This window comes from Cyprinodon tularosa, unplaced genomic scaffold (assembly GCF_016077235.1).
Source record: "Cyprinodon tularosa strain WSP-4 unplaced genomic scaffold, ASM1607723v1 ctg418, whole genome shotgun sequence".
Taxonomy (NCBI): Eukaryota; Metazoa; Chordata; class Actinopteri; order Cyprinodontiformes; family Cyprinodontidae; genus Cyprinodon; species Cyprinodon tularosa.
In genome coordinates, this window is record NW_024039139.1 from 1,177,387 (window position 1) to 1,202,906 (window position 25,520).

Here is a 25,520-nt window from a genome sequence, read left to right on the forward strand (position 1 = left end):
AAATGAGCTTCATAAGGTTATCCAAGCAACAGCTGGAGATTGTTAATCAACTGAATAGTTTAGTCGCAGAATATTAAGTTGCCCGGCCCTACTTCAGGGTGGCCGGCTGCTGGCGGAGCCCTCGGACTCGTCCCCGCGGCTCCGGCATGGCGGTGGCTGGGTGGCTTCTTCGGGGCTGTCTCTCCTCCTCCCTTGGTGGGGGTCTGATTTCCGGGGCTGGCCCCTCCTTGGTGCTGTCGCTCTTGGGGTCCCTTTGGGCGCCTGGGGCTTTCGGTCTCCCGGCACTGGACTCGGTGGCTCCAGGTACTCAGAGATTCACTTCCATAAAGAAACCCCACATTCATTTCTTCAGGTAACACAGAGTACACGTCAGACTTAATATTACTTTAGCGATAGTTTCAGGGTGTTGATTTATTGTATTTCTCGTACCATGTCTTTTGGTTGTGCTGTTCTTTTTTTCATCTCGTTACAGGTGATGAAGCAGACTGAAAATGTTTTGTCATTGACTCCCATCTCTTTCATTTCTCTTTATTTTTTTCTTTTCTTCCATTTTTCTGCTCTATTTACATTGCAGTGTCCATATAAACTGTAAAACTCCCTGCACAATTATAATAAAGCAATTTATATGCATGAAACAAGTGGAGCAATTTGGCAATTGCCATACAGCTACACTTGTGAAAGTAAAATCTGTTGGGCTATTTTTGGCATCAAGACAATTATTCTTATTGCCACATTGCCAGACAGGACACCTTTAAAGCTACAGTGTGTAATTTTTAGCGACATCTAATGTCCAGACTGCAGACCGCAGCAACATGAACATCTCCCCCCCACCAGTACGGCGAGCGTTACGGGACAAAATGTCTTCCACGACGTCCGCATCACCTACCTTCTCAAGTGATGGTTTGTTTACATAGATAATTTTACAGATAATATTCTTAGGCATAATACTGCCATCTATTGTTCAGTACCGTCTCAGTTCATCTCTCTCAACTTGCCGTAGTTACTTTCGAGCGTAATGGGCGATCTCGCAATCGCTAGTTTGTTGGCTCTGCGCTGCCGTAGCACAAAGATGTCTGCCTCCATGGCTGCGAGACCCTAAGGCAACGCAAATATTAAGGTTAAGAGGCTGAGCTCGTAGATGATAAATAACAGTTATGTATAATATATTAAATTTCTGACTGCATATCCCTGTAATTATTACACACTGTAGCTTTAAAAAAAAAAAAGAATTTTTTTCAGTAAAAAGTTATGAGGCCATTTAAACACTTGGCCCTGGTCAAACATCAGTCCATTTAAAGAAGGGGTGTTCAAGTCTGGTCCTTAACAGAAACTATCCGGCAACTTTTTGATTCAACCCATTTTTAACACCGGAATCAAATTATTCAGCCTTTAGATGTATGTGTGTTAGAGAAAATATGTCCCTAACAGTTGCAGGATGTAGCTCTCGAGTACTGGACTTGAACAACCCTGATTTAAAAGAACTGCATGAGGGCAGATTTCTCTACTTAATCAGACATCCTCAAATATTATGGCCCTGAAATATTGGCTTCTGTCAGGCGACCAGTATTGCAATAAAATATACAATGCAGCAAAAGCTGTCATTTATACTTATTAGAATATTTATCTCGATTCAGTGATAACAATTTTTGGAGAATAAGATGTTAAACACTTTCCCCCTGAAAAAACACTAAAAAAACAAACAAAGCTCTTATATATAGAAGGGCTGGGCTGAAGGCCCGTAGTGCATAGTGTTATGTGAACAAGTTCCACATGTTTTAGAAGTGGAAAAAAGCCAGACTCAAAGCAGGTGGTTGGAAAAGGAGTTTCAGTACTCTGTCAGCCAAAGTATGGTGGTCCTCTATTAGATTGAGGAAACAAATCTCCTGGGTTTGTCATTTTATTTATATTTCATAATGATCAGAAAATGTAACTCTAAAACTAGATTCTACTTGTTCATACTTTTATTTTCCATACAACTTTCCCATTCCCGCTGTGCCCTCCACTTTGAAAGACACTGCTATAAAATCAAACACTTTGCTTTGATAAGACATTTATTGAATAAATATTTCATAACAAATCAATAGTTGTTTCAATTGCAGTTTCACTTAAATGTTTGTAGGGGGTTTGTCACATCAACAGAGGACTCCAACTCCTGCAAAAGATAAAAAGAAACAAGGCTAATTTCAGAAATTGCTTAAAGGAAAACCTTTAGGAATGCAGCAGAATCAGTCAGGATATGCCATGCATTAGTTTTACCTCTGAGTCAGATTCTTGTTCGCCAGAAAGAGCCATGTTGGCCATTAGCTTCTCTTTATCTGAAGATCTGCTTCTGAAGTACTCCCATCCTCTCCTGTAAAACAAACAAAGTCAGAATCTTTGAAATGTAACAAAATAATTTAACATGGGGCTTTGAATAAAATTGTACGATAAAAAAATGACACTATAAAGTGGCGTTACTGTGACTGATTGCAAATGCTGAACAGATGCCATCCATACATTACCTTTTGGTGAAGACAAATGCACCAAATACTACCGCAGAGACCAGACAGAAGGACACCAGAATGACTGCCGGGTGGCTCTCTCTTTTTGTATCCTGACAGAATTCTCCCTTATAACCCGGCAGACAATGGCAGCGAGTGGCTTCCCCCTTTGTGATGCAGCTGCCATGGCCATTGCAGCGCTGGAGATCACACGATGCCAAGTCTTTATTAGGCAGAACAGAGTTCTTCTGCGTGTCGGGTTGGTGAGAGGAAGACTGCAGAGATTGGCCACCACCACCTTTGGTCCCTGATGAGGCCAAGTCAGAACCTGGACCTAAAGGTACATGTGTGAATCAAGTAAACTGGTTAATGAAAATATGAATCTAAAAGCAAATTGTACAAAGTAGTGGTTAGCCATGCATTTATAGTCCAAACTGACTTGGGAGGTTTATTTAACTGCATCTTCCCTTAAATCTGCACTGTAATTTTCACAGTCAAGAGTTTGATATTCCCATTTAAAAATAAAAATGCTTCTGTTCACCACTGCATTCTTCACCGATGTAAAGTTGTAGAGGACAGAGAGCTTGCTCAAACTAGAGTGAAAACATCTATCCTAATTCTGCCAGAATTTGGTTTTGTCTTAGGCCATTTGCCAATGTGACCAATAAAGCATAGGCTTGTCTGACTGGTTTTTAAAATCTCTGGATAGTGCTGATGTTTAAGTCTTTAGTGCATGTCTCAAACTGCTTTAAGCTATTCAGCATTAAGATCAATTTAGTGATTTTTGTACAAAGGGCTACTTTGCATAGGGTCATTTTATCAGCACGATCTTCTCTTGATGGCCCTTAATGTCAAATAGTCATCTTAAAAGTTTCATTTTACCCAAGTTTATTGGTTAAAAGGACTTTCTTCCCTTACAAACATGAAGTTTTAGGTCATTTTGGTCAAAAACTCACAGTTCCGTTCATCAGACTGGTCTGGACAATCAATGCTCCCATCACAGAACTTGTTGCTCTTAATGCATTTGCTGCCATCAAGGCAGGATTCCTTTCCATTGGGGCAGGAAGGAAGAGGGACGCAGGAAGTGTCGTTGACAACATAGAAGCCCCGTGCACACTTACAAGTCCGTCCTCCTGGATAGGGCAGGCAGAGGTGGACACATCCACCGTTCCCATTTGAGCAAAGGTTGTTTCCTGGAGGAAATGGACATTGTAGGGTTTTATTTACAGTGAGGCTGCAGTTAAAGGTGTATCACACAAGTCTTTGTCAATTGTGTACAAATATTTGTTGAAGCATGGGTGTCAGCTTTCATGCTTCCACAGCCTGGCCTTTCCAACTTTTAGATTTGCAGGCCTTTGAGCGGTTATCAGAAAACTACAACTTTTGATAAATAAAGCTTAAACATAAACATACAGCTTACAAGCCTGCATTATAGACAAGAGTCAGTACTGTTTGAGCATTTGGTTTGTTATGTTTTCACCACCTTTCACTAACTAGTGCAAAAAGACAGTTCTCCCAGTTCAAGCCCCTAGAGGTATCACATCACTTCATCTATTCAGTATAAACTGAAGCCACATAAGCCTTTTCACCCCAGTCGCAGTGTCCAGTAACACACCCAATGTTCAGTGCTATTCAGAAATTCTGTGAAAACCTGAGCATGCAGCTGGTATAAATTCCCATGTTGTGACTAACAGACTGGTCCTGCTGCTTGTTCTACATAGATCAATGCTAAAAATATGCAGCAGCATTGCTTGTTGGCATTACAAAGCTAGGAAAATTATGCTGTCACTTCTATGACAAAATGACAATTTGACAAGAGCAAAAGCAAACAGATTCATAGGGCAGCACAGTATGTGGAGAAGCTGTTGTAATAAGCCCAAGCTTTTACTACAGCACATCCATCCCCCCCCATCTCCTGAAGTTTTAGCAGACAATCAATTCTATATTAAATATGCACAAAGGCAGTATGAGCCTTTGTTTTATTGGCATGCAGAGCTTAATAGGCATATAAAACAACCTAAACTTAAAATTGGTCAAACATACGATCCTCTTCCAGTCATTTGGTACAAATAAACAAATTTGCCCTTTGCTTTCCAGTGAACACCCCTTCAGATAATCAGGCTTCATCCGTTTCTTTATTAGTTCCAAGGCTCGTCTAAAGCCCCAAGCCATTTCACTAATGCATTCTTCTAGGGAACTTTGGCTTAGCACTGCCTGCCGAGATAAACAGCAGCCCTCTGGCCATTTTGGATGTTTGTCATAAGTAGATCTGATATGTTTTATTGTTCCATTGTGCACTTTGTGATTAAATTGTCATTTTTAATTGAATGACTAATTTGGCTTTGTAAAAAAAAAAAAAAAAAAAAACAAAAGTCAAGCTTTTTGGTGTGCAAATTTCCAAAGTCTAACACTGAAAATGAAAACGTTGATATTAAGGCAAAAAAAAAAGTATGACGCTCCCATTTCATGTCAAAGCTGCCACCCTCAATCCATGGTTCCAGTCACCGTTCAGTTATAGTGGAAGCTCTTTTGGCATCAGGGCTTAACTGAAGGCTCCTTCAGGGGCCTTTAGCTTTTTCAGTACTCATTGTCATCTAACTGCAATAAACTTATGGAAGGCCCAGTTTCTGCTGTTCAACAACAAGGGTGTTTTATCCTTACCCTTCTTAGATGTAAATAACCCGTCAAGAGATCTAGTAACTTTAGTTTTAAATTAAGCTAATTGGTGACTTGTATTTTAGGACATGAACAAGAGCTCTCCTTAGTAATTAGCCATCTTAAAGTTTTAGGCTACCATCTTGTTTGATATAGCACAAAATGAAGCCATTTCCTGTTCGCCCCCGTCTCCCCAAGAGATCGATGCAAGCGTTTCTGCAGAACATGGTCTTAGCTGCACAAACAGAATTTATAAAACAAATTTGGCAACAGCCACTTATTGCAGGTCGACATAGCGAGAGCCTGATATTAACCTAAACCTACTTGATCATTTATTGGTTTATACAGCTAGTGATGATCCTTTTATGATGCAATAATTAAGTTTATATTATATACATAAACCAAGGCTCCACTTGTAGTAAATAAACAGAAGGGTGATCTGTTTAATATCCTCAGTCCACATCTTAAATAGTCAAATTCCTAATTTGACTTTTGATGTTAGTGATTAAAATTCCTACATATGGATGGAAAATATATTTTAATTTTGGTGTGGGATAGCTACATGTGCAAAATTAAATTAGAATTTTGCTGCAGCTAAGGCTCTTTGATCTCCAGTGTATTAATTTTGCCTCTAGAGTCAAGCTCTAATGCTCTGATAAGGTCTAGAAAGCTGCAGGCAAAAGTCAATGCAGTTTAAAACTTGTTAAAATTAATTTTATGATATTCAAAGTGATCAGCAGATACATCAGATTCTGATGTAGGGAAAAACAATAAGGTGGCAATTTTCTGTTTGTTTAATCGTTTTATACTAAAGTGTTAAAGCATCTCATTCAATTAGTCATTTTATAACCGATTAGACATTCCAGTTTCCTTGTGCTGAACTGTTCAGTAATTAAACTTTAGAGGAGCAAAAATAAATTTGTGACTAGATTTACAAGCGCTGATGAAAAAAAGAACAAAGTTATACAAATGCAATAATACTCACCAGCCTGGGTTTCATTATTGTAAGATCGGATTTCCGTTATCCTGGTCTTTGACTCAAACCACAACTGTTTAGGCTGAAGTCCATCACTGAACCACAATTTACTGACATCTGAACAGGTAAGACAATTATGAGAAATCACTAACTGCATAACCAGAAAAAAGTTGAACAGCATACTTGAACAAATTGTTTTAACTAATAAGAATTTCTATGTTTACTCTGATGCCATCTGCTGCTTGAGTTGAAACATTACAGGTGTATACATGATTTTACCAGATTAACCATTAACAGATGGTGTCAAAGATTTAGCTACTCTAACATTTAAGTACAGCATCTAGCACTGTATGAAAGAAAAGCCATGTTTCTTACCTTTGTTCTGAGTGACCCAAACGAAAAGGGTCTCAATACGTGTAAAAGACACGAGCAGCTGGGGCCCCGTTTTGTATTCCTTGTAGTTCGATCCATCCACTCCAATAGATCCTATTACTCCTTCACCTGAGAAAAATAAGAGTCTTACCCAATATAGAAACAAAGGCAGGTAAATTACTAAAAAAGTTCCAACTGCCTACCTGTGTCCCCCCAATAGATTCTGGTTCCATCATTGGCAAAGGTCATTGAGATGGGGATGCTCGACTTCCTCCACAGCACTACTTTGTAACGGCCGTCCATCCATGCACAATGGATCTCAGTCTGGCTCTTTGACCCCATTATTACTATAGCAGAATAGCAGAGCCTGCCTGAGGAAGGATGGACGGTGATGGAGGAAACTCCCTAAAAGCAAAATTCCAATATCAGCATGACAAGTGAGCCAATTAAAGTTGTGCATTTTTATTATTGAAGGTATTGCATGAAACATTTAAAAAGCCAAGACTCAGCAGTGCAAAGATAACTGCAGATTTTATTGTTGAACTATCAAAAAAATTTAACTTTACAATTAGAGGTCCTTGCTGGAGAGAGGTGGTGTGGTCATCAAGACGTGAAGTCACGTGTATATCTGGTCTCTCCAGGCTGCTCCAGTAAAGGTTGGAAGTCACCCAGTCAACTGCCAAAGCAGTTATTGAATCATCCTTGAATGTAAAAATAAAAGTTTGACCACTAAGCTGCTCCAATAATTAAATCACAAACTGCAGTTTGATTGTCAAGGCTTAAATACAAAAGACATTTCCTAAAAAAAGAAAGTTAAAACATACCTGTAACTTTAGGATTTGCCCAGCAAGTAACAGCTCTGGTTTTGACTTTGAATTGCTGAATTTTAGCACGTCCACAGATCCATGTCTTAAATAAGAAACAAACACTGACAGATCTGGGATGGAAACGTCCAGATTCAGGGCCTCGGCTGGTCCTGGGAGATTAAAATCTCTTCCATTCGGCATTTTTTTAAGAGCGATTCCATCACGTCTCATAGAGCGCAGATATATCTAGATGCGTAAAGGAGTATTTTTTACTAAAGGTTGATAAATAAAATTCAAGAGCACATTTTGTCTGACTTGATTTACCTGAAACATTTTGTTACGGGACAGAAGCAGGACAAAAGATGACTCTTTTGGTAGAGTGCAAGTGATTCCGTCCTGAGAAAGCAGCAGCCCCTTCGGACAGCGACAAACTGCAGCATTTACAGCTGTTCTACTGCTGGATTTTCCTACTGAGGGAGTCAAAAGGCAGAGACTGGAGCAGCGGAGCCGATCACAGGGGCTTGAAACAGCTGGCTGGGAGAGGGCATGCATAAGCTAAAAAGAAGAAGCATCAGTTTTGTAAAAAGTAACATTGCAAACATTAACCTTATGATCATCTTACAAATGTAGCCAAGAAAAAAAAAAAGAAAAATACTTTCAGTCCAAATGGCTGCCCAGGTCTCTTAAGAAGAACCCTTTGATCCTTGCCAGTCTTCTTGTCAGCTGAACGAACTGTTCTTCTCTTGGTATCAGACCAGAACACACGGTCATTGAAAACCACCACAGAAAAAGGGCTCGGAGTCTCAGTTAACTGCAGGATCTAGTAGAAAAGGACCACCAATGGAATAAACAGCATTTCTAGAACAAATTATGTGGATTCAAATCTTAAGATTAATTATGAAATTGCAAGAATTGGCATTTTGCACCATTGGATCCCAACAACATTACATATATGGCTTTGCAGTGCTAAATGGGAGCTGAAGGCAAAAGCATTTAAGGTAATAAAAAAAATGCAACTGAGATATTGTTCAAAAGCTGCATCAAAGGTTTAAAAACAAAAGTCACAAATCCCCAATGTCATCTAAATAACAGATAAAGTGTCAATCTAAAAATAAAAAAATGTCTGAAGCTATCAATTACTGTCATTCAGGCATGCTTAAGGAAAGCGTTTTCAGGAGGCTAGTGGGAACAAAGCTCAAAGCATGGAATTTGTTTTCAGGTGGGCCACCGTCTGTTACCATTTTCCATCCTTTTAAATGTCACTTTCCATCTATCCAATTCACTAAATGGGGATTAGATTAGGGTAAAATGCTGCCTTTCATTGCCACAGCAAAACAGGAACTTTTGTTTCACTGAAGGAAAACACCAGGCATTATGACAGCAACCCAGCAGCAACGGTTCAATATAAAGTTTGCTCATGCAGCCCAGTCCTACCAAGGTCTGAGCTTTTACCATCTGGAGGTCCTGCCAGTGCAAATACTTGACTGACAATATTGAATGTTTTTTTTTTTCCTTTTAAAAAAAAACAACAAAAAAAAACAAACTGTGGCCTTAGATTTTGTGTAGCTGATGAACAGCCATTTAAGGTTTTCATTGCGATTTAATTGCCTGCTCAAAAGTTCACCTCTTGCTCTCCGTTCTCTTTTTAGCATTCCTAACCTCTGGAAATTTAAAATTACATAATGCAACACTAATATGCATCTCAGTCTCAAAACAATAGTTTCTTTGAAGGCCTCTCATGTTAACCTTCGCTTGTTAATGATTTGAGGAAAAAAAAAAAAAAATAAGAGAGGCAGAGCATATTAATAGAATACATGACTATAATTTATTTTCTATATTAGAGCCCTAATGAAGCTCAAACTATTTTAGGGCTCAGCTAATTAGTAATCCTCCGTAACAGATCCTCTTTGAAGGCCTCAAATTTTTTGTTGATTACTGAATGATTTGCCAAACAAAAGAAAAATGTCACCACCTACCTTTATGTCTTCTCCCTCCAGCGAGGCTGAACCTATGCAGCGCAGCTTCTCATCAGCCCAGTAAACCCTGCTGTCCAGGAAGTCATAGGCCAGACTGACTGGCCAGCTCAAGTCCTGGCTCACCAGCACTTTCCTTTGTGAACCATCCATCCCAGAACTCTCGATCTGAGGGATGCTGCCAATCTCAGACCACAGCATCAACCTAAACGGAAATTAAACCGTTCAGAAACATTTGCTTTCAGCAAAATCTTTACCAAACTGGCAGATCTGAAAAACATCTTACCCCCTGTCTGGTATCAGGACTAGTGAGCTTGGCTGCTCCAGGTTTTCACCAAGAACTACAGTATAGTCCTGTGATTTCACTGTGGAGCTGCTGAGATTCATTGCCAAAATCTGCCCAACCAGTCCGTCTATCCAGTACAGATTCTTACCAACCCAGTCCACTGCAATCGAGTCAGACGTCACTCCTTTAGAATTCGGGATATATATATTAAAAAAAAGTTAATCAAATTTACATTTTCAGCTAAAAAGGGATAAAAAAAAGGCTTCTATGGAACCTACCTTTGGTCAAAGTCCCTTTGTTTTTAGTTTTCATGTCAGCCCAGCGGATGCTCTGATGATCGGGGCTCAGCCAGTAGACTTTCTGCTGTGCCCAGTGGTAATCCAGAGTGAAGACTGGCCGAACGGCAGAGGAGAGAAGCTGCAGCTCACCGCTCTGGACTCCAAGGATCAACATCTCAGACTGCACTGATGCCAAAAGCAGAGGCTCATCTACAGAAATTGAGAAGTTTACTAGCTTACAAGGGAAAAAAAAAAAAAAGTTTTATGCTATTGCAGGACTACAGAAAATATCAAATTAGGCCAATGGTAGAGTATGTACAAAGAAACTGATATAAATGTTTAAAAATTTAATTTCAACATCCAGTCCGTCACAGGTCGACAAAAAAAAAAAAAAAAAAAAAAAAAAAAAAAAAAAAAAAAAAAAAAAAAAAACCCTTTCATGCACATACTCGCACCTAAGGAGGATTTAGAGAAGCCAGTTAACTTAACAGTCATGTTTTTGGACTGTGGGAGGAAGCCAGAGTACCCAGAGTGAACCCACAAACAGGGAGAACATGCAAACTCCATGCAAAAAGACCCCAGGCCACGAATCGAACCCAGAACCTTCTTGCTGCAAGGCAGCAGTGCTACCCACTGTACAGCCCCATTAATTTCAACAATACTTTATTAATTTCCCTGTTGATTAATAAACATGTTATAAACTCCTCAAAGATTACAATTTTCAACTTAAAACATTTTAAGAGCAGCATCTAATGTAGCTTATTTTCACCAAAGGGATACAATTGATATTTGAACAATTATATTGTGCAAGGACAATTTATCCATTTAAACCCCCTGCCACCAAAAAACCACTAACTATTGTATTATAAAGTGCAACTCTTTGGTTCAATTTAAATTCTAAAGCTGCACTTTCCTGCAACCAGTCACGCTGACATTATGTGTCCATTACAGAAGGAACTATTCTTTCTCAATAGGCAGATTGAAATATATGATCCGACTCCAGTACCTTTCGTCTTGCAGCTTTTCTTATCTGGCTCAAGGTAGAAGCCAGGGTGGCATACACAGTTGTAGGATCCCCAGGTATTCTGGCAGATGTGTTTACAAGAAGTAGCTGGTGTTGAAGTGCACTCATCTACATCCACACAGGACCTGGAGCTGGACTGCAGCCTAAAACCTGCACCGCAGTAACATCTCTGATGTAGGACAAAAGATAACCAAGAATGTTCATTAGAGCTACTGCTTTGATCATTTAAAAAAAACAAAAAAGTGGACTGGAATTCCAGACAAGTCATTTACTGACCGCTCCATTAGGGGTGCTGACACAGCTGTGATCACAGCTAGGAGCTGAAGGACTAGAGCAGTTTTTTTGAGCACATCCTCTGCCCTCATCTGAGCCATCAGCACAGTTGGTGATGCCATTACATACAAGCCTGGTGTCAAGACACTCTTTGCTGCCACACTGGTAAAGGTGATAAGGGCATTTCCTTTGGGTACCTTTGAAAGAAAATTCAGAATTTGATTACACCGAAGGAATTGCAGAAATACTCGAGAAAGACAATACAGGTTGCAGGTTTAGTGTGGCAACATGCAAAAAAAAAAAAAAAAAGCCACGTTATCCTTAGGACGAAAAGCCTTTTAAACATGTGTTCTGCTGTGTTTTAGTTCAACACAATGAGTTTATAGCACAAGTGACTTTGGCTCATTTTGCAAGAAATGCTTGTTTTATATAGGCGGTCTTGGTACCAAAATAAAGAATTGAGTATTGATAAACCTCTAAAGTCCAAAACTCAGCTGTATTACGATCAACTTTTTAGGACAAACCTTTTGAAAAGTCGTTAAATTCACCCGCTGTGATGAATGTTTATTTCATTGTGTGCAATTGTATTTCTAGTTATTCAATTGTTTTTTTTTCTGTGCAGTGCTCTTTGACAGTCTGAAATTGCATAAAAAATGCAAACTTTGCTTATTATGTATAGAGACATCTGAAAACTTAAAGGAACTGAATTGATGGAAAACAAAAGACAAAAAAGTACTCCAGTGACATGGGGAATTGAAGATATTGGTGCTAAGGGGATTTTACAATTATACAATCTCCTTTCAAACACAAGGGAGTTCCATTTAATATCACTTGATTAAACAATGAGGTGGAATCTGTTTTTTAAGAACATTGATGCTCACATTTATCTTCATCCATTCCATTGTTGCAGTCTTCCTTCCCATCACACCTCCAGGACTGAGGAATACACAGATCGCCATCTTCACACTGAAACTGGTACTTCCTGCATTTCATTGGAGGGTTGTTGCAGTTCTAGAAAGAGATTAATAAAATTACCAAATATTCTCTCTGCACTAAAGAGCCATTGCATTCTCCTCACCTTCTCATCCGAGCCATCTTTACAGTCGTCTTCTCCATCGCATAGCCACTCTTTCTGCAGGCATTCATGGCTATGTGGGCACCGAAGCTGCGCAGGGCAACGAGGGGCTTTAACACAGCCCACCTCATCTGAATGGTCACGGCAGTCAGGATAACCATCACATTTAAAAGCCTCAGAAATACACTGCCCGCTCTCACAGCGATGCTGGCCAGATGCACAGACTGACAAACCTACAACAAGGTGTAAACCAATGAGTTTAAATTTTGTGCAGGAAGCAAGTAAAGATCATAGCTAAACGTCACCCACCACATTTGTCTTCATCTGAACCATCAGCACAGTCTTTTTCTCCATCACAAAGGAAGGTAGTTGGAACGCAGCGGGTCTTATTGTCACAGAGGTGTTCGCAGCTCTCACTCGGTTTTGAACAGTCGATTTCATCTGAACGGTCCTGACAGTCATTCTGTCCGTCACATACCTGTTCTTGTTGGATACATTTACTGCCATGGGAACACTGGAACTGCCCTGGAATAAAAAAAAAATTAAACATGGAATAAAATCATCTACTTTAAGTGTTGGAAATGCCTACAAACTAAAAACAAACCTGGCTTGCATCGCTTTTCACATTCCTCCTCATCAGACCCATCCAGGCAGTCCTGCTCACCATCACAAACATGGCTGTACATGATGCACTGCAGGCCATTTTTACACAGCTTGAAACCTGTACGGCACTTTAGAGGCTCTGGTCTTGCGTTTGGTGCTTTATGAGAGGCTATAAAGGGTAAAGTACATGTATATTAGAAGTGTCATTTGCAAATTTGTAATTTGGGGCAGGGGTCTTGTTAAGATTTACTTTCATTAAGGTGTGCAAAACATAAGTGAATCATTTTGTGACAAGACCAGTTTAGATAGTCGATGTCAATGGTAATTTTTTAAACGATTGCTTAAACAAGATTTGTTGGCACCACCAATACTTATAGGAAATATCTTAATGTGTGGACTCATGTATTCAAGTTATTCAGAAATAAAACCACAAAAAAAAAAATAATTTTCTGTCCCCCACTGAAAATTATTTTGCAGTTTGTTAAACGCTTACTGTGGCTTTTGGGAAAGCATTTTGCTTTGTCTAATTAGATCAAGCTTTAATTTGTTTTTACCTAGTTTAGGGGGAAAAAAAAAAGTCATGCTGATCTTTTTAGCAACAAACACTTAAGCTGGCCCTGGCAAAAAATAAATAAAATAAATAAAAAAGGATAAATCTTTGAAAAAACAACTTATGCCCAGTGGTAAGGCATCCATTTTTCTTTTACTTGCTTTTCATTCAAAGAGGAACCTTGGAAATTTTCAAAGCGCTAAAAATTATTTTAGTGACCTGCTACACAAAAATTCTGGCTTCATACAACATGCTAAAAAAAAAACATCCCATGGACATCTCAGTCCTTCGACCATATATTTTTTTTTTAAAGACCGTAAAGTGAACTGAAAGGGCAAATAAGAGGATGTGGGTCTACAGAGACACTGCATAAAGAGGACAAGTCCTTTGTCTTATTCTTCCCCATCAGGCTAAATGTTAGACATTTTACCCTATATCAGAGGGCATTTACACAAATCAGTGATAGGTGTGCCAGTAGCTGCTTTAGTTTTACAATGTTGCTTTTAACATTTTCTATACAAAGAAAAAAAAATCTTAGGGGGTTAGATTCCATTTTAACAGCGATCAAGTCTATTATTTTTACAATAACTTTAAAATGTGCTGCATATTTCAGCTCACTATTTGTTTTTCTTACAGGAGGGAGTAATTTCTGATAGACACTGCTTCTCATCTGAACCATCTGGACAGTGGGCACGGCCATCGCACACTTGAGTCTTTGGGATGCACTTTCTCTGGTCCCTGCACAGGAAGTCGTCTAATTCAGAAAAGAAAAAGTCAGTGAACCAGTGAATTGTAAAAATGGACCTATATTACCAAAGTTTTTTTGCAGAACCAGCAGGTATTTTATAAAATGGACTTGCCTGGATTTTCACATTGAACTATGCACCCCTGCTCATCAAATCCATCAGGGCAATCCCTTTGCCCATCGCACAGTTGGTAGGGAGAGATGCACAGAGATGAGCCCGGGCACAGCACTGAAGGAGTGATGCAAGGTGATGCAATATAGGGGGAATCTGTTGGATCAGGGTCTGTGGTAACAAGTAAAAAAAACCGAAAACAAATTGGTATAGTTTCCAAGTTAGAGACCAGGTGAAACCAAGGCAGACTTGTAAAGGTCATTTTCCGTTATTAAACATTCCTATAAAACATTAATCTTGTAGAATTTTAACTCTACAAAGTTACCGCAGTTCAGTTCATCTGTTCCATCTGGGCAGTCTGGCTCTCCATCACAGAGAAACTTCTTTGGGATGCATCGTGTGCCATCAGCACAAAGGTGTTCGCAGCCCTTGGTCTGGTGCCAGCAGTCCACTTCGTCTGAGTGATCTCGACACTGTGGCTTCCCATCGCAGACCTCAGTCTCCGGGATGCACATCTTCCCATGGGCACACTGAAACTCTCCTAACAGTTGTGCACAGTCATAAGTAATTAAGTAGAATCGGATTCAAAGTTTGTTCTGACAAAACTGACAAACCTTCTTCGCAGGTTTCTTTGCATCCTTCTTCATCAGATCCATCCATACAGTCCATCTCTCCATCACAGATATGGCTGAATAAAACACACTCACTGCCATCATTACATGCCCTTGAGCCCATGCGACATTTTAGGATATTTGGCTTCGATGGCACTGCAGTTACAGTAGCACAGTCTGCCTCATCTGAGCCATCATAGCAGTGAGAGCGTCCATCACAAACCAAACTCCTAGCGACACAGCTTCTGCGATCCTTGCAGAGAAAGTCCGCTACAAAAGGAAGTTTTCCCGCATTAGTTGCTTTAAAAAGTGCTTCAAAATTAAAAATCATTGTTAACTCACTCTTGTCCGCACACTGTTTCACACAGTTCTCATCAGATCCATCAGGGCAGTCTCGAATACCATCGCATAACTGAGACGGGTTAATGCATACATTGGAATCAGGACACAAAACTGAAGGAAAACTGCAGAAGGGTATGTTGGGGGATGACGATTCATTAGAACTTTCTGCAGCATCTAAAAATGTATACAAAAAGACCATCTTTAATCAAAAGCTTTCGGCTGGCTGATAACAATTTCATTTATACAGTGCCAATTCCCAACATGTCATCTGTGATCAATCAATGCATTAATTGATCAAGGCATTAAAGTTTTAGATTATTGATGTATTTTAGTCTTGTAAAGTTTTCTTGACAGGAAACAATTTTAAAAGCCTTCTTTAAAAACAAGAGACCATTTTAATTGGAATTTTAGTCGGCCCGTTTTAATCAAACTGGAAAACAATTTTTACACAAAGTCAACATTACACAAAGTCTACCATTTCTGACATCTAAATATGTTCAGACTCACCACAGCCTTCCTCATCTGATCCATCAGTACAGTCTCTTTCCCCATCACAGACGTGGCTGAAGAGGACACATTCAGTTCCATCGTGACACATTCTGGATCCCATGCTACATTTTAGGGTATTTGTCTTAGTTGGAGGCTCCACTACCCAACAGTTAACTTCGTCTGAGCCATCATTGCACTGAGAGCGGCCATCACAAACTTGACTTTTAGGGACACAGCTTCGGCGATCTTTGCAGCGGAAATCCGCTTTAACAAAAAGAAAAACCCGTTTTAATAAAATTCATATTCAGACCCGCTTTAAGGATTTAAGGGAATTCAAACTACTTACAGCTGGAGGGACATCTTTCTACACAATTTTCATCAGAACCATCAGGACAATTTCTTCTTCCATCACAGATCTGTGATGCCTTAATGCAAATTGATGAGCCTGGACACATAACTGAAGGGCTGGTGCATGGTGGAGTAGTGGTAGGTGGACTAAGTTTGATGGGTTCAGGAGATTCATTCATATACTCATTTTTCACAGGAATTGGGGAATTGGTCCCTGTATAGAATGGTGTGACGTGCAAAAAAAATTTAATAAATTGCATGAAATCTGGTTTCTTGGAGCATAAAACCAGAGTATGGATAGATACTCACCACAATCTGCTTCATCTGATCCATCCTGGCAGTCTTCCTCTCCATCACAAATGTGATTCAGTAGGACACATCTCAACCCATCTTTACAGGGTCTTGAGCCAAAGCGACATTTTAGGACTTTTGCTAGAGGTTTAGGAGCCATTTCTCCATTTGGACAGTTGGCCTCATCTGAGCCATCAATGCACTGAGAACGTCCGTCACAGACTTTGCTTTGAGGAATGCAGCCCCGACGGTCATTGCATCGGAAGTCAGCTGTGGAGAGAAAAGATTCAAGTTTCTTCGACTATATCCAGAATTAAAGTTTCTGCATCTACAACCAAAGTAGTATTTGGTCATCAGCTAACCTGCTATTCAGGCTAACAAGAAAAAAAACAAAACAAAAAAACAAAAAACCTCAAGTTCCCAAGGTTTGGATAAATTGCCTCCATCAATACTTTTGGGCAATAATTCTTCTGGTTGCTGCAACAGCTGGCAAGAATGTCCATTTTACATCTCATTTAAAACAGAGGTCTTAGACATGTCTGTGATTGTCCATAGAACATGATTGACCAACAATGCCCCATCCATTTATACAAACAAGGTCCTATGCCACATGCCAAGCTTTCATCCTTATGACTTGTGCACGTCTCCTAGGTAGGGCCGGCTCTAGGTTCTTCGGTGCCAAGTTTGAACTCTTCCCAAAAAGCAAATCCAGTTATTCAATAATTATTCATTTTAAAAGTTCAAATTATTTATTTCTAGTTTTTACAGCACTAGTGGCTTGTTTTTATAGACAGTAGGTGGACAGGAAAGGGAGTAGGAGAAAGGGGGAGAGACATGCGGGAAATAACAGACCGGATTCGAACCCAGGCCGCCAGCGTCGAGGACTAAGGGCTTGGTACATGGGTAGTGTGCACTTTAAACAATTATAAGTTTAAAATATTAGTTCAAGGGGTATAATTGCTCTGCAGAAGACATGGCAATTAAAGAGACAGCCTGATGGTACCATTACAAAAACCTTAACACCTGCTTGTGTGCCCCTGCAAAACAAGTTCTTTCCCCTCGAAGTGTGAACAGTTAGACCACAAGTCGGAACAAATCTTTTACAATACAGAACGCATTCATGGCCACCATTTCAGGACATTCCTCAAAACCTAAAGGCGGGCCTGGCACTCCAGTGTTGCCGTTTGAACACTTTTTTCCTTCTTTCATTAATTTTGTCATTTTGGCTACAGCCCCCACCCAACAGGATTTTTCAAATAGGATCAACTCATAAATATTGAGTAACTTTGTTTATTATGGTGAAATATCTTTCCGAGTAGTTGTAAAAGGAGACAAACTACTTACAGGCAGAGGGACATGTGTTGAAACATTTCTCATCAAATCCATCAGGACAGTCTCTTATTCCATCACACATCTGGGTTGGTTTGATGCATAAAGTAGTATCTGGGCACAGAACTGAAGGGCTGGTGCATGGGGTCTCAGTGGGAGACTGATTCAAGCTCCCATTGTCTGGGGAAGCACTAGGTACAACCTCTGTAAAGTCAAAAAGGTAATTAAAGTTGGATACATTTTGCCAAATAAAATGAGTGAATGAAAGTAAAAGTTGGATTATGGATAAATACCACATTCTTCTTCATCTGATCCATCCTGACAGTCTGATTCCCCATCACAAATATGACTCAGGAGAAAACATGATGTTCCATCTCTACACATTTTGGACCCAAAGCGGCATTTCAAGACTTTAGCAGGAGCTTCAGGGATCACTGTGTTTTGACAGTTGACTTCATCCGAGCCATCGTTGCACTGCGAACGTCCATCACACACTTGGCTCTGCGGGATGCAGCGCCGACGGTCTCTGCAACGGAAATCACCTATGGAAAAACGTCAAAATATAACTGCCTTTGGCCCATTTATATTGACAGAGCAGGCCTACAGTTCTGTCTTATATGTTTAAGCATACAATTAGTTAATACTGGAAATCAATTATTTAAATGACATCTTTTAAATCCTACTTTTAGAAGGACATTGCTCAATGCATTTCTCATCATAGCCATCAGGACAGTCCCGCTTTCCATCACACATCTTTGTTGGTGGGATGCATACAGATGAGCCTGGACACAGCACTGAAGGGCTGGTGCATGGAGGCTTGGTGGGACGGGGCATTACTGTAGTATGCACAGGAGATTTACTTAAGAGCTCATTTTCCATATCAGACTCTGCATCATCTAGAAAATGTACAAGGTGAAATCAAGATTTTTATTTCCTCAGGAATTGAACATGTTATATAAAAAAAAAAAACTTTGATCCCAAACAATGCAATATTCCTGGATAAATACCACATCCTTCTTCATCTGATCCATCCTGACAGTCCTTCTCTCCATCACAAAAATGCTCCAGGAAAATGCACCTCTGACCATCTTGACAGGGTTTGGATCCATAACGGCATTTCAGGACCTTGTTTGGAGCAGCAGTGGGCACCGTGCTTAGACAGTTAAGCTCATCTGAGCCATCGTTACACTGAGAACGCCCATCACACACTTGGCTCTTTGGGATGCAGCTTCGACGGTCTTTGCAGCGGAAGTCAGCTTCGAAAGGTAGAATAGAATTCACTTGACTTACAGGCTTACAAACTGAATTATTATTGTTACAACAGATGGTGGCACATCATAGTTAGGTGAACAATAAATCATACGTTTAATTGTATGGTGTGTAATTTTACTCAGGCTAAGACCAAGTTTCCTCAACATTGTTTCGTCCCATTTTTTTTTACCATGGGGCCAAGAAAGGCTGGATAGTTCCAGTTCCTGAGGGCTGGGATCCTGCAACTTTTAGATGAGAGTTTGGTACAGAACTCCTGAATCAAGTAATTAGATGATTGAGAGGACTTTGGAGGAACTGATTGTATACTAAGGCGGTAACAGCCATTGATTCAGGTGTGTTGGACTAAGGATAGATCTAAATGTTCCAGGATATTGGCCCCCACGAACTGGAGTTGCCCACACCTGGGCTAAGGCCTCTAATGTTTTGGCCTACTTCAACATTACATTTTGGATACCGCCCACCAGAGTGATCTGCTTCATCCATCTCTATCGTTGTGTCCCTGGGGAAAATGCTTTACTCTTCTACCCTGCTGATGGTGGTTAGAGCGTCCAGCAGTGCCACTTTATGGTAACATCACTGCTGTCAGTGTGCCCCAGAGCAGCTGTGACTTTAAGACACTTAGCAATCAGTGTCTAAATGTGTGCACTTGTGAATGACTAATATATAGCATTTTAAGACCATGGATTCCAAAGTGTCTTTGACTACATTCAGGGGACATTTACGATTCATTTGGGCAACGGTGAAAGGAGGAAAATTTACGTAAACTTACAATCAGATGAGCATCTTTTGACACATTTCTCATCAGACCCATCAGGACAGTCCCTCTTTCCATCACACATCTGGGTTGGTTTGATGCATAAAGTAGTATCTGGACACAGAACTGAAGGGCTGGTGCATGGAGGTATGATGGGAGGCAGAGTAACTTCTTTGGTGGGTGCAGGAGTTTCATTTTTGACAGTACCACTCTGTTCATCTTTTAAAAAGCAAAAATGCAGTTAGATTTAATCAAGTCCATGATTTCCCATATTTAAATTCGAGAAGGTGTCTGGATAAATACCACATCCTTCTTCATCAGAACCATCCAGACAGTCCTCTTCCCCATCACAAACATGATTCAAGAGGACACACCTCAGGCCATCCTGACAGGGCTGTGAACCATAGCGACATTTCAGCACTTTACTTGGAGCTTTGGTGGCCACTGCACTTTGACAGTTACGCTCATCTGAGCCATCATTGCACTGAGAGCGACCATCACACACTTGACCATTTGGGATGCAACTCCGACGGTCTTTGCAGAGGAAATCAGCTTTGGAGGACAATTTCAATTACGTTTTTAGATTTGTATGAAGCTCCCTTTAAAACTCTTCTGCTTTAGCAGTAGCACAATAATAGTAAATAAGTAAATCACTTACAGTCAGAGGGACACCTTGTCAGACATTTTTCATCAAACCCATCAGGACAATCCCTTTTACCATCACAAATCTCTGTTGGTTTGATGCATATCAGCGAATTGGGACACAAGACTGAAGGACTGGTGCATGGAGGCTTGGTGGGAGGCAGAGTTTCACTTTTAGCTTGTGCAGGGGATCCTTTCATATGATCTTTTACAGCACCACTCTGTGCATCTGTTGGACAAATAAACAAAGTTGAGGTCCGATTCTTTACATTAACAGAGATAAAACTTCCTAGATAAATACCACATCCTTCTTCATCTGATCCATCCTGACAGTCCTTTTCTCCATCACAAAAATGCTCCAGGAAAATGCATCTCTGATCATCTCGACAGGGTTTGGATCCATAGCGGCATTTCAGGACCTTGTTTGGAGCAGCAGTGGGCACTGTGCTTGGACAGTTAAGCTCATCTGAGCCATCGTTACACTGAGAACGCCCATCACAAACTTGGCTCTTTGGGATGCAGCTTCGACGGTCTTTGCAGCGGAAGTCAGCTTTAGAGGGCAACACATTTTTTAAAGTTTAATTGCATTTTTATATTAGCTTGAAAACATTTTACTGATCCTTAAGGTACTCACTGTCTGAGAAACATCTTTTCACACATTTCTCATCAGATCCATCAGGGCAGTCTCTCTTCCCATCACACATCTGGGTGGGTTTGATGCATATAGAAGAACCTGGACAGAGAACTGAAGGGCTTGCACATGAAGGCGGGCTGGCCGTAATTCCTGGGGTATCTAGGAATGAACCCAAGAAAAGAGGCAATTTAAAAAGTTACATATAATGCAGCAACTTTTGAGTCCATCAAAGTTTGTCTGAAAGAAAAATCACTTTGCCTAATAAAGCAACCATTAAGAGAATATCTGTGCTCTGAAAATTAGACAACCTTCCAGTTACCTGGACCTTAAATAAATTTAGGACAACATCTTTCAGATAAGACTTAATTGCAATACGTTTAAACAGCAGAGGGTCCTTGATATTTAACATTATGCAAATTAGGCTTCCATTGGCTAAATGGGTTAGCCTGGGTGCCAGTCAGAACTTAGTCCCGCCCACAAGGTTTGAGTTCGGGGAAGTTCGGTCTGGCTCTGCTCCATAGTAGCGCGAGTATTAAAGCCCACTGTCAGGCGATCCAATCAAATTGTCAGGGCGGACTTTATACGATGATGGACAGATGATCAACAGTAACGTTATCAACCACGTGACCAAAGCGCGCTAGGGCGACAACAATAATGGCTGCCGCTGGAGAGTTTGGGTGAGTAGATTCTGCTATTAGGTCTGTTCTAGAAGATATAGAAAGCAAATTAATTTTAAAAGAGGAACAGAGAAACGCGAAACTGCACGCTTTGATTTTTGTGGACAACAACTATGCCTCGCTTAACATACGTCACGCACTCCGTTGCTCTTATTGGTTGTAGATCTATCCAATTGAGTGCAGAGGCATTTTTTTTCCTGGTTCGTTCGAAACACGCCCCATAATCACAGCTCTATGGAGCAGTATCAGACTCATATTCTGACTAGAATTGAGTCGGACTACGTCAGGCTATAAATGGGTATCAATTGGTTAACAAAAATAAAATACACTTCATAATAAACTTTGAACAAGAGTCATTTCTGAAAACTAACATCCTTTTCAGGAACCCCATCAAATCCATGGGGTTCATCACCAGCATCTTGTGTTTCTTCTCCAGTCCATGCCGAGCATTTAATGCACCCTGAAAACAAAGCTAGATTCTGACTCTGCAGTCAACTGGCATCCAATGCCCATTTTTGCTCCCCTGCTCTACCCTTTCATTAATCACAGCAAGCAGTGTTCACTAATGAAATGCTGCTTTTTCTGATCAAGTTGAAGCAACAGACTGAAGGCAACAATCAGCGTTACCAGTACGTTAAAGTCAGCATATTTTGGTAATGAAAAATTCAGTGCCATTACCCACAAACATACCTTAAAGTATGGTGTCAAATTAAACATGGACAAAGATGGAGCAGGAAAAAGGTGCCTACTTTTCTGACACCAGTATTAAGTTCTTTAAGGTTAGCATTTTTTTTTTTTACAGTTAGGTTTTGGCTCAACCCCAAAATCAGTGGCCTTAATACCCAACCCTAATGTAATACCTTTGGTTTATCCCCTTTCCTGAAGGCCAACCATAATCCTGACATTGGTGGATGGTAAATCTTAAGGGGATTCATTTCAATAATTTCTCATTGGGAGTGATTTCTGGGTTGTAGGCCTTGCGGTACACTGCTGTTTTTCGGGGGGACTTTAGAGGACAGCAGTTCTTGTGGGTTTGAGAAAAATGCAAACATGTATACTTTCAATTTGATCCAACTCATGGGTTCATGTAAATCTTATGATAAATGCTCACCACATCCTTCTTCATCGGATCCATCCAAACAGTCCTGCTCTCCATCACAAACATGGCTCAGGAGAACACAGCTTACTCCATTGCTGCAAAGTTTAGACCCAAATAGACATTTGACCCCATTTTGACCACCAGTTTGAACCAAGTTCGGACAGTCCACTTCATCTGAACCATCAAGGCAGTGAGAGCGGCCGTCACAGACTGAACTCTTTGAAACGCAGCTCCGATGGTCTTTGCAGAGAAAATCACCTACAAACAGATTCAGTTGGTATTACGTGTTTGAGGGCAATTTAACATCGTAAAATATTTGGTTCCTACTTTTTGATGGACAACTTTTTATGCAGTTCTCTTCATCAAAACCATTAGGACAGTCTTTACGCCCGTCACAAAACTGGGACTGAGAAATGCAAACATATGCATTGGACGAAGGACAGAGGACAGACGGGCTGAGGCAGGCTGGCAGAGTCAGAGCAGGAGGTGTGGTAACAGGAAGCTTCCCACTTGGTTTTGTCCAACTTGTAGGTTCTTGTGTTGCATCTTAAACGACAAAGTTATCACCATTAACAGTAGATGCCTTATACTTTTGTGAAAATAAGTCAACTTACCACATCCCAGTTCGTCAGAGCCATCAGTACAGTCTGCTTCTCCATCACAGACATGACTGTATAAAACACACTCTGTGCCATCTTCACACAGCATTGAGCCACTGCGACACTTTAGGACATTTGTCTGCGATAGAGGAGCCACCACGGTTGGGCAGTCAACCTCATCTGAGCCATCATGGCAGTGGGCCCGGCCGTCACACAAGAAGCTTCTGGGAATACAGTTTCTGTTGTCTTCACACTTGAATTCCTCTGAAATAAAAGGTGTTCCCAAACAAGTTTGGCGAACTAGTGAACACAGGCTTTCCTGAGATTACAGCTGGGCTGGCTATGATGATAAAGTCAGTACCTACCCTTAGGACAAGCGCTTACACACAACTCCTCGTCATCTCCATCAGGGCAGTCCCTCTTACCATCACAGAGAAGGTTTGGTGGAAGGCAGACTGTTGACTGTCTGCATAACCAATACGGGGCATTGCAGACTGGAGTGCTGGGCACTATGAACAGGAGAGAAAAAAGAAAATGATCAGAACTTCTCCCAAGAATGAATCAATGGTCAATGAAATCTTCCAACTTTGTTTACCAATATCCACTCTCACAAGGCTCATCAAAAGTTACCATTTTCCACATTCTACAGCTACGCATCAGTTATTTCAGTATACATCCCTCCTGTCTCTGATTTTTTTAGCTGCATATCCTTCCAGGCCAGCACTAAAGAGAGAGTTATTCCAGCCATCAGTGTGGTTTCCTCTCTTTTGTTCTAGTACTTCTGAATCATCCCAGCTTATCCAAGCCACAGGCAGATGGCCAATCAGGAGGCCTTGTTCTGCTTGAAATTGTGATCCTAATGAAGGCCGATTTCTTCATTTCCACTGTCAGAATGTGTATGCTCAGGTTGGGTTTGCTGCGACAGGCTGGACTTCACCAGATCATTTTACCAGTTGGCATTTTGAATGAGGATTAACTGGATTTTACCAAATATAATCAGAAGCAAACTGACATCTAATCAATATTAAAATTATATGCTTTTTTTTAGCAGTGGAGTCTTACAATTATTTGATAAATGTGGACAAAATGACACTAGGATTAAACTGAAACAGCAAATGCTACATAAAAAGCTTAAAAATAGAACAATCTGACCTGTTTGAAATTTTCCAAGTGATACAATGACACTCAGTAGGGGACCTTTCACAGAAACAGACTGAAGTCGGTGTCCATTACGTTGATCCCACAGAATCACCATGTTGTTAGAAATGGACAAGAGGAAAGGCTCGAAAGCAGCCACAACAGAGCCCGAGATGTTCCACCTTCTTCCTGCTTGGTGGCTTTTCTCCTTCAACAAACTTAGAATCGTCAAACCTAAACAGGATGACCATGAACATTAAATGGTTCATCAATTCTTGTTTGCATCTCAGAAATCAAGTTCTACTGAATTAATCCAAACACTTAATTACTAAAACCCTGGGAACAGAACCAATATCCAGAAAATGTTCAAAACTCTATGTAAAGAGACACATTTTTACAATTTCCCTTTAAAGGTAAAGCATAAACTGCAAGGGAAAACTCTGCATCAAGTTTTTTTTTTTTAAGCACTGAGGACATTTAAACACTGTTACACACCTGCTCTTTTAGAGTTCCACAGGAGGCAGCTAGCTCTCAGATCAAAGGCGATGTTCCCACCAACGTCTTCTGCCATCTGCAGCAGCTCTTTTGCCTTTTCTCCGCTCATCCACATGCTAAAGACCCAGCCCTCCTCCAGCCAGAACATCTCACCCCTCAGCCAGTCCAAGTAAAAGCTTCTAATCTTCTTTGTGGTGCGGTACAGCTGCTGTGGGTAATTACTACCGGATGCGCTTGTACCAATAACTTTCTGGTCACACGACACCCAGAAAAGGTTCCCACTCTTTTGGTCCACAGACAGCAGACAAACTAAATGAAATACAGTTTTAATAGTGATGGTTCAGTTAAACTGGACGGTTGTAGTAAACAGGTAATTGATAAAATTGATTAAATAGGTTCTCAAAAATTTTTTTTTTCTGAGCAGCAACGAGTAGTTCGATTTAAATGTCAAATATACATTTGAAAATGCTTTGCTCCAACCTGGCAAAGGTGTTGGGATGAACTCTGTCCTGTCTCGATTTAGACTGGTGCGTTGGACATGACCAGTGCTGTTGGCCCAATAAAGCCAGTCTCTGTACCAGTCGACATCAAAA

At 40.5% G+C, this 25,520-nt stretch overlaps 1 protein-coding gene across 1 annotated transcript; it reads right to left on the bottom strand.

The window, feature by feature from the left end:
• Positions 1-2,033: 2,033 nt before the first annotated feature.
• On the bottom strand, positions 2,034-25,134 carry si:dkey-88l16.3 (low-density lipoprotein receptor-related protein 2). The gene is made up of 43 exons (XM_038299007.1): positions 24,928-25,134; positions 24,448-24,666; positions 23,661-23,804; positions 23,311-23,559; positions 23,024-23,242; positions 22,709-22,954; positions 20,921-21,079; positions 20,588-20,836; positions 20,303-20,515; positions 19,948-20,196; positions 19,660-19,863; positions 18,626-18,874; positions 18,302-18,514; positions 17,912-18,160; positions 17,634-17,822; positions 16,308-16,559; positions 15,997-16,212; positions 15,669-15,914; positions 15,162-15,335; positions 14,823-15,089; positions 14,534-14,749; positions 14,212-14,379; positions 13,986-14,105; positions 12,803-12,970; positions 12,508-12,723; positions 12,202-12,431; positions 12,005-12,134; positions 11,127-11,320; positions 10,833-11,019; positions 9,827-10,036; positions 9,549-9,732; positions 9,266-9,467; positions 7,945-8,109; positions 7,614-7,844; positions 7,308-7,535; positions 7,050-7,184; positions 6,687-6,888; positions 6,487-6,612; positions 6,121-6,228; positions 3,437-3,673; positions 2,502-2,814; positions 2,257-2,350; positions 2,034-2,152 (listed from the first exon to the last, which is right to left on the bottom strand). The coding sequence occupies exons 1-43, from the start codon at positions 25,073-25,075 to the stop codon at positions 2,102-2,104; spliced, it is 8,469 nt and encodes a 2,822-aa protein (XP_038154935.1). The 5' UTR covers positions 25,076-25,134; the 3' UTR covers positions 2,034-2,101.
• Between the last annotated feature and the right edge of the window lie 386 nt (positions 25,135-25,520).